Source organism: Thunnus thynnus, chromosome 10, assembly GCF_963924715.1.
Source record: "Thunnus thynnus chromosome 10, fThuThy2.1, whole genome shotgun sequence".
Taxonomy (NCBI): Eukaryota; Metazoa; Chordata; class Actinopteri; order Scombriformes; family Scombridae; genus Thunnus; species Thunnus thynnus.
The window spans coordinates 18,142,039-18,158,598 of NC_089526.1; the positions used below are offsets into that span (position 1 = coordinate 18,142,039).

The 16,560-nt window shown below is 40.2% G+C and overlaps 2 protein-coding genes across 2 annotated transcripts; both read left to right on the forward strand.

Annotated features, from left to right (window-relative positions):
* The first annotated feature begins 2,653 nt into the window (after positions 1-2,653).
* Positions 2,654-6,326, forward strand: cbx3b (chromobox homolog 3b). The gene is made up of 5 exons (XM_067601731.1): positions 2,654-2,883; positions 3,259-3,405; positions 3,521-3,686; positions 4,142-4,296; positions 5,020-6,326. The coding sequence occupies exons 2-5, from the start codon at positions 3,260-3,262 to the stop codon at positions 5,138-5,140; spliced, it is 588 nt and encodes a 195-aa protein (XP_067457832.1). The 5' UTR covers positions 2,654-2,883; position 3,259; the 3' UTR covers positions 5,141-6,326.
* Positions 6,327-6,440: 114 nt separating this feature from the next.
* snx10b (sorting nexin 10b) lies at positions 6,441-9,150 on the forward strand. The gene is made up of 6 exons (XM_067601729.1): positions 6,441-6,803; positions 7,069-7,155; positions 7,250-7,350; positions 7,474-7,575; positions 7,753-7,962; positions 8,777-9,150. Exons 1-6 carry the CDS (start codon positions 6,771-6,773, stop codon positions 8,910-8,912), a joined length of 669 nt encoding a protein of 222 aa, XP_067457830.1. The 5' UTR covers positions 6,441-6,770; the 3' UTR covers positions 8,913-9,150.
* Positions 9,151-16,560: the final 7,410 nt, after the last annotated feature.

The following is a 16,560-nucleotide window of genomic DNA, read 5'->3' on the forward strand; positions in this document are numbered from 1 at the left end:
ATATGCTTATAAAGCATCTAAAACTTTCTCTAATCCCTAGAGATCCGAGATCAAGGCTTTTATGTAATGGGTTTCACTGAGTGCAATAGGTGAAAAACTATTATTAAATACTTTTTTATACTCAGTTGGTGTAAATATATAAATAATTGTCCTGTGTTTATGCATATTATCAGTTTGTGTTTCCAGGCTGAAATCTGGCCCTCCAGAGTTCAGATTTGGTTAAGAGAACCCAAAGCGATCCATACTGTAGCAGAGCAGTAAATCTAGACCGGACCTCTCTGCATGCATTACTGCCATTCCCGCGCCTACAGTGACAGCTCAACCCTATAGCTAGTCAGTTACTATGGCAACTAGTACTAAAACCCCAAAAGAGCCAACAGGAAGGGGTCAAAGGGCAACAACCGGTCATACAGCAGATAACCAACACATGTCTTGCCTGGGAGTCTGGGTAAACTCATGGGAAAGTTCGATGTGGTTCCACACTAAGGTACTACATTTTAGTAATGAAGCCCTTATAAAGGATTTATACATTTTAAATAATTACTTGTTAAGCTTGTCAATTTATCAGAGAACCCCTCAGAGTGTTCAACAACTTACCCTTTGGAAGAAAGTGGCAGAATATATGGACCACAATCCATTTATTAACAACTTAATAACATTTACACTGCAGACTTGATTGACTGTGGTAAAAAAAAAAAAAAAACCTGATTAATGACTTACTTACATTTGTCCCCGCAGACTTTAAAAGATAAACGTCAGCCAAACATTGCAACCCAAAATCTATAAAACATTTGTAAATAACTTATTACCCATTGATAAAGGCATTTGTCTTTAGGGTGCCTTATTGGAAACAGCTATGGTACCAAAAGTGTACCTAAAAATTTGTGGAAATGTAAAAGATACAATTGAAAAAATACACAACTTTCAAGGTTTTAATGAAACTGGTGAAGGTCATCACAGTTCAGAAGACAGTGAAAGAAAGTTTCTCTACAGACTTTTAAGTTGGTTTGGAAAGAGGCGCCCATTTGTTTGCGAGAGCTGCTGTGAGCAAAGATAGAAAATGGTGTTTGGATGTTGAGAACATCTTCAGTACAGTATTAATAATTAATCACAGAGGAAAAACAATGAAACACAGAAGAGATCCTGTGATTCCTGAGGATCATATCTCTACCTCCTACTAAAGTTTCCCCTGCACTGGGAGAGGAACTGGGCATACAGTATGTAGCAGATCCAAATGACCAAACATTGATTTGTAACCTGCATGAAACATGTGTCCTATTCCCTCTGAGACTAGGATCAATATGCTCCTTTTCTGAGGACGATACACACCACATTCATCTTCCATGCAGGCGTATGTCAGCTTTTTCATTGAAACCACTTTTAATCACATCCCTTGGGCTTCTCCCAGTATCTTCTCATTGAAAATGGCTGGAAATGAAACCGAAGTATTAATTCTCAGGACTGTGACAGATCAACATGTGATGTTTTTACTGTAGGCTTTCCTATATGTGCTGTTCTGTAGTGCTCGCTTGAGTACACATTATTTATACAAATGCACCCAGTGTTTCATAATCTTAGCTTGAGGATGAAATGATATCAGATACAACAGTACATCAGAGGCGGTTCCAATGTGAATCCATCTCCAAGTAAAACCTTTTGTTCTGCTGTCTTTTGCTATGAGCTTTCTAGCATAAATCCATTCTCATTATTTAAGGCTCAGGAGCATTGAGCCTCTGGCCCACTGAACCTGACAGTCCAGTGCAGGCAGGTAGCGTCCCCCAGTGGTGAGTAACAAAACTGGTAGAAAAAAAAAAGGTAGGAAGGCCAGTTGGTGGTGCTTATTTGGCCAATCAGCAGCTGTGCGGGTTACCATTGGCTAAAAGGGAGCTGTCAATCAAATCCTCCAGAGGCTATTTTTCGGAGGTTCCGTCAGTGCGGTTCAAGTGGTGGTGGAGTACAGATCACCTCCGTGAAATACACAGTTGCGCTTATAGGCAGTGGTGGAAGAAGTATTGAGACCTCAATTTTATTTATAAAGCCCAATATCACAAACATACCTCAAAGGACTTTTCTATAAGATGATATGTTTTATATGTAAAACACTTAGTTACTTTTAAATATAGTAAAATAAACGTATTGGAGTAAAAAGTATAACATTTTTCTTTGGAAGTAAAAAGCAGCGTAAAAAGGAAATCATTAAGTACCTCAAAATTGTATTTAAGAAGAGGATTTGAGTAGCTAAATGTACTTATATTTCACTTCACTCACTTCATTGGTGAAGCATCTAATTATTATTTGGCAACTTATCGATGATGTTTATAATTACAGGTTACTGACTAGGTTGAGTTTTTTTTTTTTAATTACTGGACATACATGAATCTGTCTTCATATCATTTTTGCTTTTATGTTGTTCCGAAATAAATGCTGCATATGTGTTTCCCATTACATGATTAATAAAAAAAAAAGATGAAAGATCTGGTGCCAGTCTACTCTCAGTGTGATATGCCAAGTGCAGTCATTCCCTTGCCATACCCAGCTGACGCCCATGGGTGGCAGGGCTGTTCCGGACCACTGGACGGGGACGGACGAGCGGACTGCTCTCTGATTGGTCGGGCGTTGTGCGCGTCCACGTCGTCTCCTCCCGGTTTTCCTGGCATGACCTTTTCCCTTGGCAACCACTTCCTCCGAGCATCCACGGCCATCTTTAATTTTAACTCATTCATGAAAAGTTGTTTCGCTCATGTAAACACGCCGAGCGACACATCTGCGCACAGAGCTGCACCGAGGACGCTGTGTGCATGTAGTTTCCTTGCGACAAGCTCCAAACAGAGCAGAGCAGCACCGCAGCAGGCTGTCCGCCGAGATTAAGTAAACACCGACAGCGTACGTGCATATTGTTCATTTACACCGTCTTGTGCATCAGCCAGACACGCTTCACACTTGTTTTAAAGCTGCTGTCCGGTGAAACTAAACTGTCTGAATGCACAATACACGTGTATAGATAGTAACGTGTTGCGTTATGGACTGAAGGAGTTGTACAGTACGCTGTGCTCCTGAAAGAAACAGCAGGTGGAGCACTATAATAAGTGTATGGCTCATTGTCTGAAGGGCACACCACTGCGGTGTCGTTGTGTAAATATATCAGCAACAAGGAGATGAAAGTGTTGATTTCTGACATCATTTAGCAGGTTGAACAAAAAACATTTCATTTCCTTGTGAGTAATAACATGCCATTCATTTGCTTCTTCATCCTGGCAGGATGAGAAAGAAGCAGACCGCCAAACAGAGGAAGACTGAGGAGACTAACGTTACAGTTGTCCAGGAGTTTGTGGTGGAAAAAATAATTCGCAGGAGAGTCTCTAATGGAAGAGTTGAGTACTTCCTGAAGTGGAAAGGCTTCACTGAGTGAGTGATATGTTGCAAATCCCCCTCTGTGTCTCCCATATGTTGTATAATTCTTTTTGTATGCAGGATAGTAAGATACGTTGTTTCTTTTTTTTTTTTCTTTTTTTTTTTACAGTGCAGAAAACACTTGGGAACCGGAGGACAATCTAGACTGTCCTGAACTCATTGAAGAGTTCCTGAGGAACACCCATCTGTCTGAAGGGAATGAGGAAGAGCAAAGTGAGCAGCTAGAGCCTGAGTTCATTCCTAAAGAAGAAATGACAGAACAAGAGACAGAAATTGTGAGTATGCCGGAAAATATAATAACGGAAATGTCTGGAAGTGCATGTTCTTTCCATGTTATTCACAGAACTTCCACACCTAAATCTGTACAAAGGAGAGGAAAAAAATCCTATTATTGGGATGTTTTTTAATAGTGGATTGTTTTACGTTGATACAACACAGATTTTCTGTTAAAATAAATGAAGTTGCCTTGGAGTGAAGTAGAATCACTTTTTTAAAAATGTTTGTTTCTACATTTTAGAGGTTGAGTATGAAACTAAATGGCGTGTGAAGGTTGTTTTGCAATGCCTTTGAAAGTGAAAGCACTTAAATTTCCTTTTTTTTCTCACAGTGGGCATGTACAGTGGAAAATGCCACATGTAGACTGTCTCTTAACACACGTGTTGTCTTTGTGGTTTCTTCTAACTGCTGCATTTGTTTGTTGTTTTTTTTGTCCTTGTCATTCTGGTTGCAGTCCTGTATGCAGTCCCAGCAGCAGGCTTGCACCGTGCACAGTGACAGTGATGTCCTGGAGCCAGACACACCCACTAACCTCAGCACTTACCTCGAGCCTGAATGCATCATCGGCTCCACAGACAGACAGGGAGAGCTCATGTTTCTAGTCAAATGGTAACTCCGGTGCTTCCTCTTTTTCTGTGTCCTTGACTGAATGCCAGGGGTTGGGTGGTTAAATGTTGGCATGATGGTAAAAGCCGCAAAGCATCTAGTGTCAGTTTTGCAGTGAAAATGTAATTTACAGACTGTATAATGTGAATATATCGTTTACAAACAAGACATTGACAACCTAATAAAACATTTCTTTAGTTACAGATTATGGAGAGCACCCTCAATACCTTCGCAGTAAATCAGTGTATCATCACATTCAACCATACAGATTTATCTATCTATCTATCTATCTATCTATCTATCTATCTATCTATCTATCTATCTATCTATATATATATATATATAACCTGATGGTCGATTGCAGTTTTAAAGGTCAGTTTAGGAATCATGGAGAGTTGAATCATGTGACATTGCTTGTGTAATCTCAGTTTGGGCTTTGAGATTACAAATCTAAAAAAAATCCCAAAATTTAAGAAATACTGTCCTCTGTTCCTTTAATTTTGGCCATTATGTGTTTAATTTGTATTGTGAATCACCAACTTTATTAAAATGCAATACTAAAAAGCCCCTTGAAGTACAGAAAACAGTAACTGGATCTGTCATCACCACAGAATGAAAGATAATGTGTTTCGTTATTCTTAGCCTGTGTTTCACAATAAGCTAATGCATTAATCATGTGTTACTGTCATCCAAATGCATCGTCTCTTTTTGTGTGTTCCCCCGCAGGAAAAACTCTGATGACGTGGCCCTGCTGCCGGCCCGTGAAGCGAGCGCCAGGTGTCCCCAGGTGGTGATCGACTTCTACGAGCAGAAGTTGACCTGGCACTGCGGAGATGAGGAGCAGTGAAGTGTGTGTGTGTGTATGTGTGTGTGTGTGCGCATTACCGAGGTGAACTGATAAACAGCTGTTCTCTCACCTGAAGCTTAGTTTAACCTCAGGCGAGTGTCCTCCTCCTCCTTCAGCTGACATTAGAGGCACGCTGTGTGAAATTACGTTTCCGCTGCAGGTTGGAGTGTCAGATTGTGGCAGGTGCGAGAACCTCAGCGGGGATGGATTTTTTTTTTTTTTTTGCTCTCAGTCCTGCGGTGCTCCATGAGGTCACCGTGCCTTTGTGGAGACTGCGATTGGGGCTTAAACTAACCTTTTGTGTAGAGCGGCTGATTTTGAGGTCGGACTAACCTGTAGCAGCTTTGGTCTTGTGTCATCATGTAGCAGACACAATCACTGTGGAATGGTTTTGTTTTTAAGATTTGTTGTTATATAGTGAGTATTTATAGTCCTGTTTCCCTACAAGGATCTTCCACTGGGAGGGCCTTTTGTCATTTAGTGTGTGCTCTGCAGTAAATCTTGTATAGCGACACTATTTAGGCAGAGTGAACTAACTGCTGTCTTACCTCCAGTCCATGTAGCTTTTGGTTAGAGATTGTAGACCTGTTGTTCGGACGCAGATGTTGTGTGAGGTGTTGATAGCCGCAGCTTTTACTGTCTCACTGTGTCTCTGTATGGACCCTTGTGGTTGATTATTTAAAATTGTTGCCCAGCATAATTTTGCCCATGTTTCCAATCAGCTGCTATGTACCAAATGTTCTCTTCTCCTCTGTATTGATTTATAACAAGAACCTTTTTCAGGTTTTAAAAATAATTATTAGGTGCTTTTACCCTAAATGAAGTCTTGGCAGAATGATTCAAAAGGTCACAATATTTCTTAAGTAAATCTATTGAAAATAACTTTAGTGCACCTGCAGTATAAAATGGCTAATAAGATTGTTAAATGTAGCACTTTAGATACGAGACTGTCCAATTGTGAAGGGCATTGTCCAATTGTGAAGGGCATTGTCTTCCAGTAGTTATACAGGCCTGTGTAAAATACCTGTATCCTGATGGCTTTGTCCTGACTCGACATATCTCCCATGACTGTTATGGGACACTCAGCTGAACCTTAAACCTCCTAAAAACACACCTACTACTGAATTGCTGTAACTGTTGACCATGGATCTGTGAAGTCTGTGAATAAAGAAAAACATTTTGTGAACCTTTTCTCTTCATCTTTTTTCACATCACATTTGTCATATCCTAAATCATGAGGTAGGGACAACAATGAAAGTAATGATCTGTTCTAATCTGATGAAAGCTGTTCTAAAAACATGTACTGACAGATGATGTGTTATGATTGACTCAATATGAAAGTCAATAAGCAATAAACACAGAAGTTCAGTAGTTGATGTGATTATAGACATGTTGGCACAAGCTGTCATACCAGACCTGTTATTCAGTAATCAGCAGGTGGTTTTGTTGATTTGTTGCAGCAGAATTGGGGAGGAGCATATCTCTCTTAAAAGTCTCGTGACTTTATTTTTTGACCTTTGCTCCTGGACAATAAAAGTGGAAATAAAAAAGTGCTGGCACAGTGCTAAGCACAGCACAGCATCAGGTTAGCTTTATGTTACTGAGATTCAAATTTAAGAAATTTTGAACTATGAAAAAAGGAACAGACAACTTGGTGAATCAGGTAGGTTTGAAAATGCTGGAAATCTGATGAGCTTTAAACAGATTTGATGGTTAAGTTCAGAGGCATTGAGTTCTTGTACAGTCTTAAACAACTGAGACAACTTATTTTTTTCCTCTGAGCAATAAAGGAGGTTTGATAGGATTTTCCTTTCCTCATTCTTCTCATGCCTGTCATTGTACTTCCTCAATCTGCTAATAAAAACTTCCACTTTTTCAAAACCCACTGTGTTCAGCGTTTCAGTGTGTCTCCTGCCTTCTCCATGCAGCAGGTCATCGGTGTCTGGGTGCGGGACCCGCGGATACAAAAGAATGACTTCTGGCATGCTTACATAGACTACGAAATTTGTTTACATGTAAGTAAAACGATAAAAAGGAAGCTGTTTTAATCTTTAACATCAAATTCTCGGGCTTACTGTGAATATTTGTCATACTTGGGTCTTCTTTTAGACCAACAGTGTGTGCTTCACCAAGAAGATTTCATGTGTGAGAAGGAGGTACAGTGAGTTTGTATGGCTCAGGCAGAAACTACAAGCAAATTCAATGCTAATGTAAGTCTGTATTTCGAAATGCTAATGTGACTCAGAGCAACCGAACACATCTACTTTCAGTTCTTATGTTCATTGTAATCTTCCCAGTGGTTCATTTTTAGTGTGTATTTGTGTCTTTTGTAGGGTACGACTACCAGAGCTGCCCCCAAAGAACCCCTTCTTCAGCCTGAACAATGCCCAGCAGATCTCTGATCGCATGAAAGGGCTCCATAAGTTTTTGGACCAGTAAGAATGATCTTGCAGATCAATAAACTTATGAACTTTGACATACTGCAGCACAGACATAACAAAACTGGTGTGTCAGCGTTGAGCCACTGCTGCTGTTTTTTTTTTTAACATCAACAAGCAATAGAATAGACTGTATTCAACATCCCTTATTTGTTTTTTGTCCTAATTCACCAGGATCCTCCAAAACCCGCTGCTGTTGTCTGACAGCTGCCTGCACCTTTTCCTTCAGTCACAGCTCAGCGTGTCCAAGATGGAGGCCTGTGCTGCTGGAAGGACACATTACTCTGTGGCTCAGGCAATTCAGTGCTGTGGCCACAGGAGATTTCAATTCGATGAGGACTTGAAAAAGGACCTCAGCATGTCTTGTGACTCTGACTCAGACAGGTATCGTAATGTCAAGCTTTACACATCCTTATGAGGAAGTCACAGAAAATATTCTTTATTTTCCAGTACAGGTTGTGTAAGAACTCCTTTTGCCTTATTCACTAAATTTATAAAAATGTAATTTCCCCCTTTTCTTTTTTTTTAACAGTCTTTATTGATTTTCAACATTTAGAAGACAAAAAGACAATCAACATGACATTACTAAAATAAATAAATTATTAAATAAAATTTTAGAAAAACTGACAAAACTTTGCTGAAATAAAATAAATACAATAATGAAATGCTCATGGCAGAAGGTATACAACAGAAAACCGAAGTTAAAAGAAAAGAAAAACAGTAAATAAGTGAACAAATAAAAACGTATGTAAAAGGTTACTTTTCCTTTCTGTTCATAGCCAGCAATTCACCACTTACATTTCCCCTTTCATCAGCCTCTTGTAATGCTTCAAACATATCTTCATTTTCCATAAAGTATAAATGTACAAATATAATCAAAGGCCTCCTTTTTACCTTTAAGGATATAAATGATTTTCTCCATTGAGAGGCAGGAAGACATCTCCTAGAGCCACTCGCCAAAGCGCAGACTCCTTATATTTTTCCATGACAAAGCTATGAGACACTTAGCATGGGGGAAGCACATATTATTGTAATTAAAGCTTTCTTTCTTTTTTGGATAATAGGATTAGTTGGGTAAATTCCTAGTATAAACAGCTTAGGTAAATGTCTGCCTATCATCCTACATACCGCATGTGATACCTCACACCAAAACTCTCTTATCTCCCCAATTTCACCCCAATTCTTGTCTCTGTTTTAGCGTGTTTTTAGAGTGCAGAGATGCAGACCCCCAGATGAAAGATTTGGCAACAAACAAAGCAGAGAGTACAGCTTCACTTGACTTTGTGGGAACCAGCCAGGAGGAAACCCTCAGCTGCTCATCTGATTCCACATGAAAACATCACCATCATATCATTGTCAGAAATTTTGGAGTCTACGCAACATCCTGGACAATGTTTTGGACCTGTGAAGAAAAAAGTTGCCTGTTACCCTGTCATACTGCACTTTTCACTATGTAGTTGCTCTTAATTTTTTCAATAGTAAAAATGTAGCATATTATGTTCTAATTGAAGTATTTCAGTTTTAAACATGTACAGTAAATAGTAATACATTGCACCTATTGTAAATCCTTAATGTGTTGTTTACTTGTATGTCCTGTTTGTGCAGCTTTAAGGTGGTAGCAACGATTAGCCTGAAGATGGCAGTGTTGGTACATCCATCTGTTTTGTGTAGTCACTTATGCTATATATTATCCTATATTATAACTGTCTATATTGACTTCATACACAAACTTATCAGAAGTATCATGAATTATGATCAGTCACAAGATAGAATTTGCCAAATATGTGCAGATAACAATGTAATATCTTAGCCAGTGCCAACCTAACATCTCCCTGTGGTTGAACCCACTCTCCTAATAAAGTGTAAGGTGTGGGAAGCTTGTCATCTGGTGGCCACTGCAGTGCTTAGCAGTGTGACATGTGTAATAGGGTCTCTGCAGAGTTTTCAGACATCCCCCCCTGTCAGGTATGTGGCTGGTAGGAGGTCCTGTGGGATCCCGATGGACTCGCTCCTGTCTGAGAGGACTACCACGTAGACAGGCTACATTGCTCCCTGCTGAACAAAATGCCAGCTGCACTGACAAGCCACCTCTCTATTTCTGTCTCTCTCACTTTGTATTTGTATCAGCCTGTTCTCAACAGTCTCGCCTCTCTGTGTGTTTGAGCGTGTGTGTGTGTGTGCACGTACTGACCGTATACATATGCTCCCACAGTGAGCAGCACCATACTTATGCAGAGGTAATGACCACTAAATAGAATGATGGTAGTCTGACATATGAGCACAGCTAATTAGATCAGTTCTGTCTCTGCAGCGGTTGTGATATTCATCATGAATTCAGACAATAGGCTCGTGTTGCGGGGAACAGAGGGGTGACATCACCTCAGACCTGCTCTGCTCTGAGCAGCAGAACGTCCTGGACAGCAGGAAAACCCACAAACTCAAATTGGGTGTGGGACGTCTTCCCTTAAGATTTGTGGGTGTAAATGTGTTCATACGCAGCCACACTTTGTCATCGCTTAAATGTGTAGGGCAGTATTACCCTGCACCTCTACACACACACTCTGAAGCTTTAGCTGTATATTCTTAAAAGAGACATATGCATCCAATACATCCAGAAAACACACCAATGTGTACTGATAATGTTCTCTAATAGCAATGTGTTATTTGTCCTGCTTGACAGAACATTCTCAGAGGGTTATATTACAATATTATGAGAGTCATTTCATGAAAGATGCTATTGAAAGGTGATCTATTCAGTCCAAACTCTTTCACTTTCACTTATATTTCACTTTGCAAGACTATTGTGTGAGTCATCTGGCAGTTATTTCTCAGTGACTATCACTAGAAATATCTCATTTGCTGCCCTACTGCTGTCAGCTTGCCAGACATCTATCTATAATACATGGAAATGTCACCTACATTTTGTTTTACACTCAGCAACCTTATCTAAATTGTCTCTCACAACGTTTGCCATTATTCTTTTTATTATTCTATGTATATAATATATTACATTAGTCTTATTCTTGTTATTCTTCTGGTGGTGTGAAGAAGACCTTGAAGCATCATTGAGACCTCAATATGAGAAAGATAAAATTTACAGAAGGTATAAATTAACAATGAACTGAATTAATAAAATACGAAAAATCCAAATAATGAAAACTTTTATAGATCTTCTTTTTGGTTTCTGGTCAGAGTTTTTGAGAGTGGTGATGGGTGCTTTGGGTTCATCTGCATTAGCTAACCATGCTAGAAAATGCTCACTTTGTCATGTTACTGTCAGATGGTAATCTTGTTGGGCTTTGAGACCAGCAGTTAACAAGAAAAAGTCTGTTGTCTATAGGTTAAGTGTATGCATGTGTCTGTGACTTTCCCCCGCAAGGTTTAACACTTTGCTAACAGATCTCTGCAACATTAAAGCCTTGTTTCTTGTTCAAAGTCCTGTGGATTGAAACGTTTGCATTGCTGGTTTTAGTCTGACCTCTCCAGCAGTATTGACTCCTCTTTTAATGGTCTGTGACTCTGGTCCATTGGCTGTTAACCTTGAGCCAGTGTAGCCTAGCTTGTCAGTGTGGCTCTGCTCTGCTGCCATGACAACACTGACACATTTAAACCCATCAGATCGATTGGCTCACAGCTCCCTGCTCCATGTTGCATGACCCCAAAGAGGTCAAATGGAGTAAAAACACAGTGAGAAGGTAAAATCACTCTGTTTTTAGGGTTGTTTAGCTGGTTTTAACTTTTATACAAAAAGTACACAAGATAAAATCACATTTTTATTTCCACAAATGCCTTAGCTCTGCTTAATCTAGTTAGTATGCTTATTGTTTGACACATAAAACAGTAGAAGATGAAATAAAGGAAAATGGCCCCTTTGGGAGATGCCCATCTGCCTGAGCCCAAGTCAGCACGTCTTTCTGCCATGACAGCTCAAATAAAGCCTACCTCATGTCTGTGATCTCATGCTTGACTTACTTTTCTCTCTGTTGTGTAATTAACACAGAATCCCAAAAGCAAAAAAAAATCCATTTTAATGTTTTGGAAACAACCAAAATGTTCAAACGTCGAACATAACAAATATGAAATCCCAATCAGAGTTCCTCTACAAAAGCTGACTGCACAGAGCCAAAAACAAATGGAAGTATTGAGGGAGATATGCTCCAGTGGAGGCAAATTACAGATAAGTCAGAGGCTGCTCATGCATTTTAAGTGCCACATTATACAGAATCCATTAGTAGCAATAGGAGTTCAACACCACTCGAGATATTAAATCTCTGTGACTGCAACTCTGTGGAACCAGGATGAGTCGATATCAAAGAGGCCCAGCTGCACTGCCAATAGACAGAGGATGAGATCGAAGGAATGATGCCAGAATTATACACCAACAACAGTCATATGAAAATGGCACAGGCTGACAATACTGATGTGTAGCTTGTTATACAGCAAGATAATCACTTTCACTTGGGCCAGATGAAGGGGCCACATAGATGATCTGGAGGTCTTGGATTAATTGAATTGTTAATAACATATGTCTCATCTCTGAACATTTTTCAAGGTCTTGCACATATCATGCCAATACTGATTTACTGAGGGCCACAAAATATCCACGACCTTAGAGCCAAAAGAAAGGATTTTCAGACATTACATCTGTCCTTGTAGCTTGCCTGTTTGTCAGTGTATATCTGTGTATTTGTGTGTGTGCGTGCTCAAAGGCCAATCCTCTCCTAATACCTGCCTCAATCTGCTGGAAAAAAAACAACAACTTTCCAGTCATTTCTCAAGGCTGAAACATTTTTTCCCCATCACTCAATTGTCAGAGATGGAAATGAGCAGCATAAGAGCTATCCATCATTCATCAAACCCAACAGCCCTGGTACCTTTCCTCGGTTCTGCATGGCTATACCTGCTATTTCCCCTCCACATGCTGTCGCCTTTTTGGTGCATGGATGTAGCAATTACTGGGAACGGGCGTGATCACTGTACCAAGGCGAGCAACAGCTTCTCGTCCCCTGGAATCAGGGCTGATCAGCGTGAAAGCAGCTCCTCTGCTTTGAACACATGGCCTTAGGGGCAAAAAGGAAGCTGAATTCACTGCTTTATAATTTCCTGAAATAATATGCTGTATAAAGTCAGATATGTTCCCTTTGGAGCATGCAGCCAAAAAGAGATGGATAAGAAGAAAGGGCCTTGTGTTCAGATTCAGTCCGTACTTACTGTATATATTTGTATATATTCACAATATTCATTAATCCATACATATCGTCATGTTCATATTGTACAAACAATAAAGGCTGCTGTGAGCTCAAACAATACTGCAACTGTGCAATGAAATGTGTGCATTGTAAAATAGCTTCAGTGTCTATGATACCTTTTGCTCATCCTTATATGAATTTCTGTCTTGACACAGGGGAGCAGCCCCTATGTGTGTCACGAGATCATGTATGAATAACAACCCCTCCAGACTAATGTCTTGTTAGAGATGAGGAACGAGTAGAGGGGGAGCTCTTTGGTCAGACCCTGTTTAGCGGATGGAGCGACGCCCGGTGCATGGTGGCAGTGAGAGGACGACAGAGGGTGGAGAAACAAGGGGGGAAAAAATGGAGGGGTAGAGGGCACCGTCTCTCGAGGCCTCTGTGCTTTGCTGCCAGTGTGTGTAAATCAGCAGGCAGCTCACGGCTGCAATGAGGTAGAAAATAAAAAAAACATAAAAATGTCCGAGTGAAATAAGAGGCAAGGAGAAATCTTTTATGATGAGCCTAAATTCTCCTTACTCTGCAGTAGATCCACTGGCCAGCTCAGCTTGTCTTCTCCAGACACCGTCCATCATCCCAGTGTCTGCATATAGCCACAAATTACTCAAATTACCCCACCTGCTATTCATGTAATACATATGTAATGAGTATCCTAAATTCACATGATTATCATTCATGGTATGTTAATAGGCCTATGTCAAATTCATTAATATGCACATAAAATGATGTGGACTGCCAAACCAGAATGTCTGAACTTCTGCCAATGTAGGTTAATACACATTAAGTCCTGGATCCAACATGTTTAAACTTGGGGTTTTGAACATAACTAATACCTCAGCAGCATGTTTATCCAAGCATTTCAACCACATATCAAGCAAAATGGAGCTGGTTTAGGTGTCATCATGTGACCTACTGTAGTTGTGGAAGGTTGAAAGCTTGGTGAACTAGTGAGCAGATCTTAAAGATTTGATTATTTATGTTATGTTTATAATATTTAGCATGATTTCCTTACATTTTCTCCAATGTGAAGCTTTTAACATTTTAACATTCATATAGCACATGCACAAAGGCAATTCAAGGTGCTATATAGTGCAGTATAAGCACTCCTGCAGCTCCTCCTGATCAGATTCTTCATGTATGTATCAATCCATCTATAATTTTGTTATCCTATTTGCCCATGCTGTGTTTCTGTAATTTGCTTTCCTAGTCCATACACACGTCATCTATCGCATGTCTGTCCGTCTAAAGACAGAGGACGTATTGCTGTACAGGTTGTAAAACCCCAGAGGCAAATTTGTGATATTTGGCTATACAAATAAAATTTGACTAGCTGATGCCCTTTCTATCTACATGTGTGCTTGCTTTCAGTTTCAAAAAGCTGAATATCAGTTAGCAACAACCATTTACAATATAACAAGTCTGGCTATCAGCACTTACAGTTGCTGAGTTCTTTAAGCAACATGAGGCAACTTCCAGGATGCCAAAGAGGCCAAATTCCCTGTGACTAAACTGTAAGCGCATCAGTCAAAACTGCAAAAACATTTCATACGTGAAGAGAAACAGTCGCCAGCTGCACTGATAAAAAAGGAGCAGTGGTAACAAGTTGAAACTAACAATAGAGAAATTAAATGTAAATACAGTTTACAATATATAAGTCATCTGGCATTTATCTTAAAATATCAGCTACTTTAATGTTTGTGGTGATGATTTAGGCTCTAAGTTTAAATCTTTTTTTATGAGGTGTCTATGTTACTCTGTTTACCGTGTGCATGTGCACTCTGTACAGCTCCATGTGTTCCTTTGGCACTAAATTAGCACAGGTTAGCTTGGCAGGACCTGTGCTTGGATACATACCAAAGCTGACATTAAATGGGAGTGATGGCAGCAATCTGCTATCCAGTGGCTCAGTTAGCTCCCTGTAACTCAATCTTCATACCTTTACTTCCTATGTCAGGGGCCATCTTACAGAAAAAGCTTCTATATATAAGAGCTGACACCGAGATGGGACCTCACCTAGAATGTGAGGTCATTACAACGAGGGGCATCTAACTCTGTGGGGGGTCAGAGAGGAGTGATCAGCTTGCAAAGGACTGGCAGGCAGTCAACTGCAGTGAGGTGTAAGGTGTTCAGTGAGGAGAGGGCTGTAATTACAGTTAGAGCATCAGTCGCATCTCTGACCTCCCCTGATTGCAAACTACCCTCCCTGACCATCCGGGGTCATTACTCACCTCACTAACTAGTAGAGTAAATCAGTGGAGGAGCACTGACCTGATATTAGAGCCCCCGAACCAGAGAGTAAACAGGGCCAGAGTACGGAGGCTGGAACCTTGTAAATAATCTGCAAGGAGATGGAGCAGGAGTGAGGCGTGGGTGATGTTTATAGCAGGTAGACAAACACCTGTCACTTTAATAAGTCTGATTTATCTTGAGTGACATGTCAGCACATAGCTCTGCCTGGCATGACAGCCCCGGACCACCAAACCCACGCCCAGGAACATGAGACCTGTTTGTAACAGTGAAGTATACAGTAAGCAAGAGAGATGACAAGCCCCTCTACAGCAATAACAGCTTCATCAGCGTAAAATATCGCCGTAGATGCAATGGTGTCCAAGGCTTAACTTAGCATCCTCCGGCTGGTTGATGGTGAGGTTTTAGAGTTTTTTTATTTAATCTTTTTCTTCAGACAGTGGAGCCACTTGTGTCTCCCCATGCCTTTCTGAGATATACAGATCTTCACAAGACATAACTGTCTGCAGCTCCCAGAAGGCAATTAAACAAGAAGTAAGAACAGACACTGACAACATGTGAGAGAGGTGGGTGTGGCGGTTGTAATAAATGACCCGTCTAGACCTATATTTACTAGCCTGCCACTAACCTTGGTCTGGAGCTCATAATATTACACATTAGATATTGGAAAACCACTAAAATAAAGTGAAAATCTTGCAAAGCCTAAAATTCCGAAAATATGAATTTCCAGAGCAGCCTGTCATGATCTTCGTTAGTGTTCACTTTAAACACACCGTGTCTTCTCGTAATGTCATAAGCCAGCTGAGGAAACCTTAATTTGTCAGCTGCCATGAGTTATGTTAACAGAAACTGACCTCAATTAAGAGTGACTTGCATTTAAAAAGTGTCTATTTCAGATTTAAGGATTTAGACCAGGGGAGAGGCCTTAATGGAATGCTGACAGAGGGCCAGTTGGAGAGGTAATACATTTCCTGCAAAATGCCAGGGGATACCACATAAATAAGGCTGTGTTATTCCTGACAGAAACTCTCTATGAAGCTGTGCGGTGATCTATGACTGAGTGACCTGGTTAAAGAGCAGCAGAAACAGCTGACAGCTTGATCAAGATTACCTCTCTCTAAAGTGGTATAGATCAAGTCTTTAGCTTTCTCGCCAATCCCAGGGGTGATGGTATGAAATGGGGATGGTATTGCTCAACAAAGACGAGCAGATGAGCATCAGCGACATTAGTGTACTGATATTGTCCTGGGGCATAGATGAAAAGTTGACAGACATCAAAGTGCTGATAAAATCAAACACATGTATGTTATAGTTGATGGGATGTATCAGAATTAATATACATTAGCTTTGAACCATCATTATAAAATGACTATGAATGTATTCAGTCCTGAAGGGAAATTTGTTTTATATTTCCATCATCTTTCTCAGCAAATCTAATGTTATTTATTGTTACTCAGTAGGTCAATCTATATATATTTGGCTGGTA

Bases quoted from the DNA above. Each gene is read 5' to 3' on its own strand.
- cbx3b (XM_067601731.1), top strand. From the start codon at position 3,260: ATGAGAAAGAAGCAGACCGCCAAACAGAGGAAGACTGAGGAGACTAAC. The intron at 3,687-4,141 runs GTGAGTATGCCG...TTCTGGTTGCAG, and splicing joins CAGAACAAGAGACAGAAATT to TCCTGTATGCAGTCCCAGCA. The intron at 4,297-5,019 runs GTAACTCCGGTG...GTTCCCCCGCAG, and splicing joins CTCATGTTTCTAGTCAAATG to GAAAAACTCTGATGACGTGG.
- snx10b (XM_067601729.1), top strand. From the start codon at position 6,771: ATGAAAAAAGGAACAGACAACTTGGTGAATCAG. The intron at 6,804-7,068 runs GTAGGTTTGAAA...TTCTCCATGCAG, and splicing joins CAGACAACTTGGTGAATCAG to CAGGTCATCGGTGTCTGGGT. The intron at 7,576-7,752 runs GTAAGAATGATC...CTAATTCACCAG, and splicing joins CTCCATAAGTTTTTGGACCA to GATCCTCCAAAACCCGCTGC.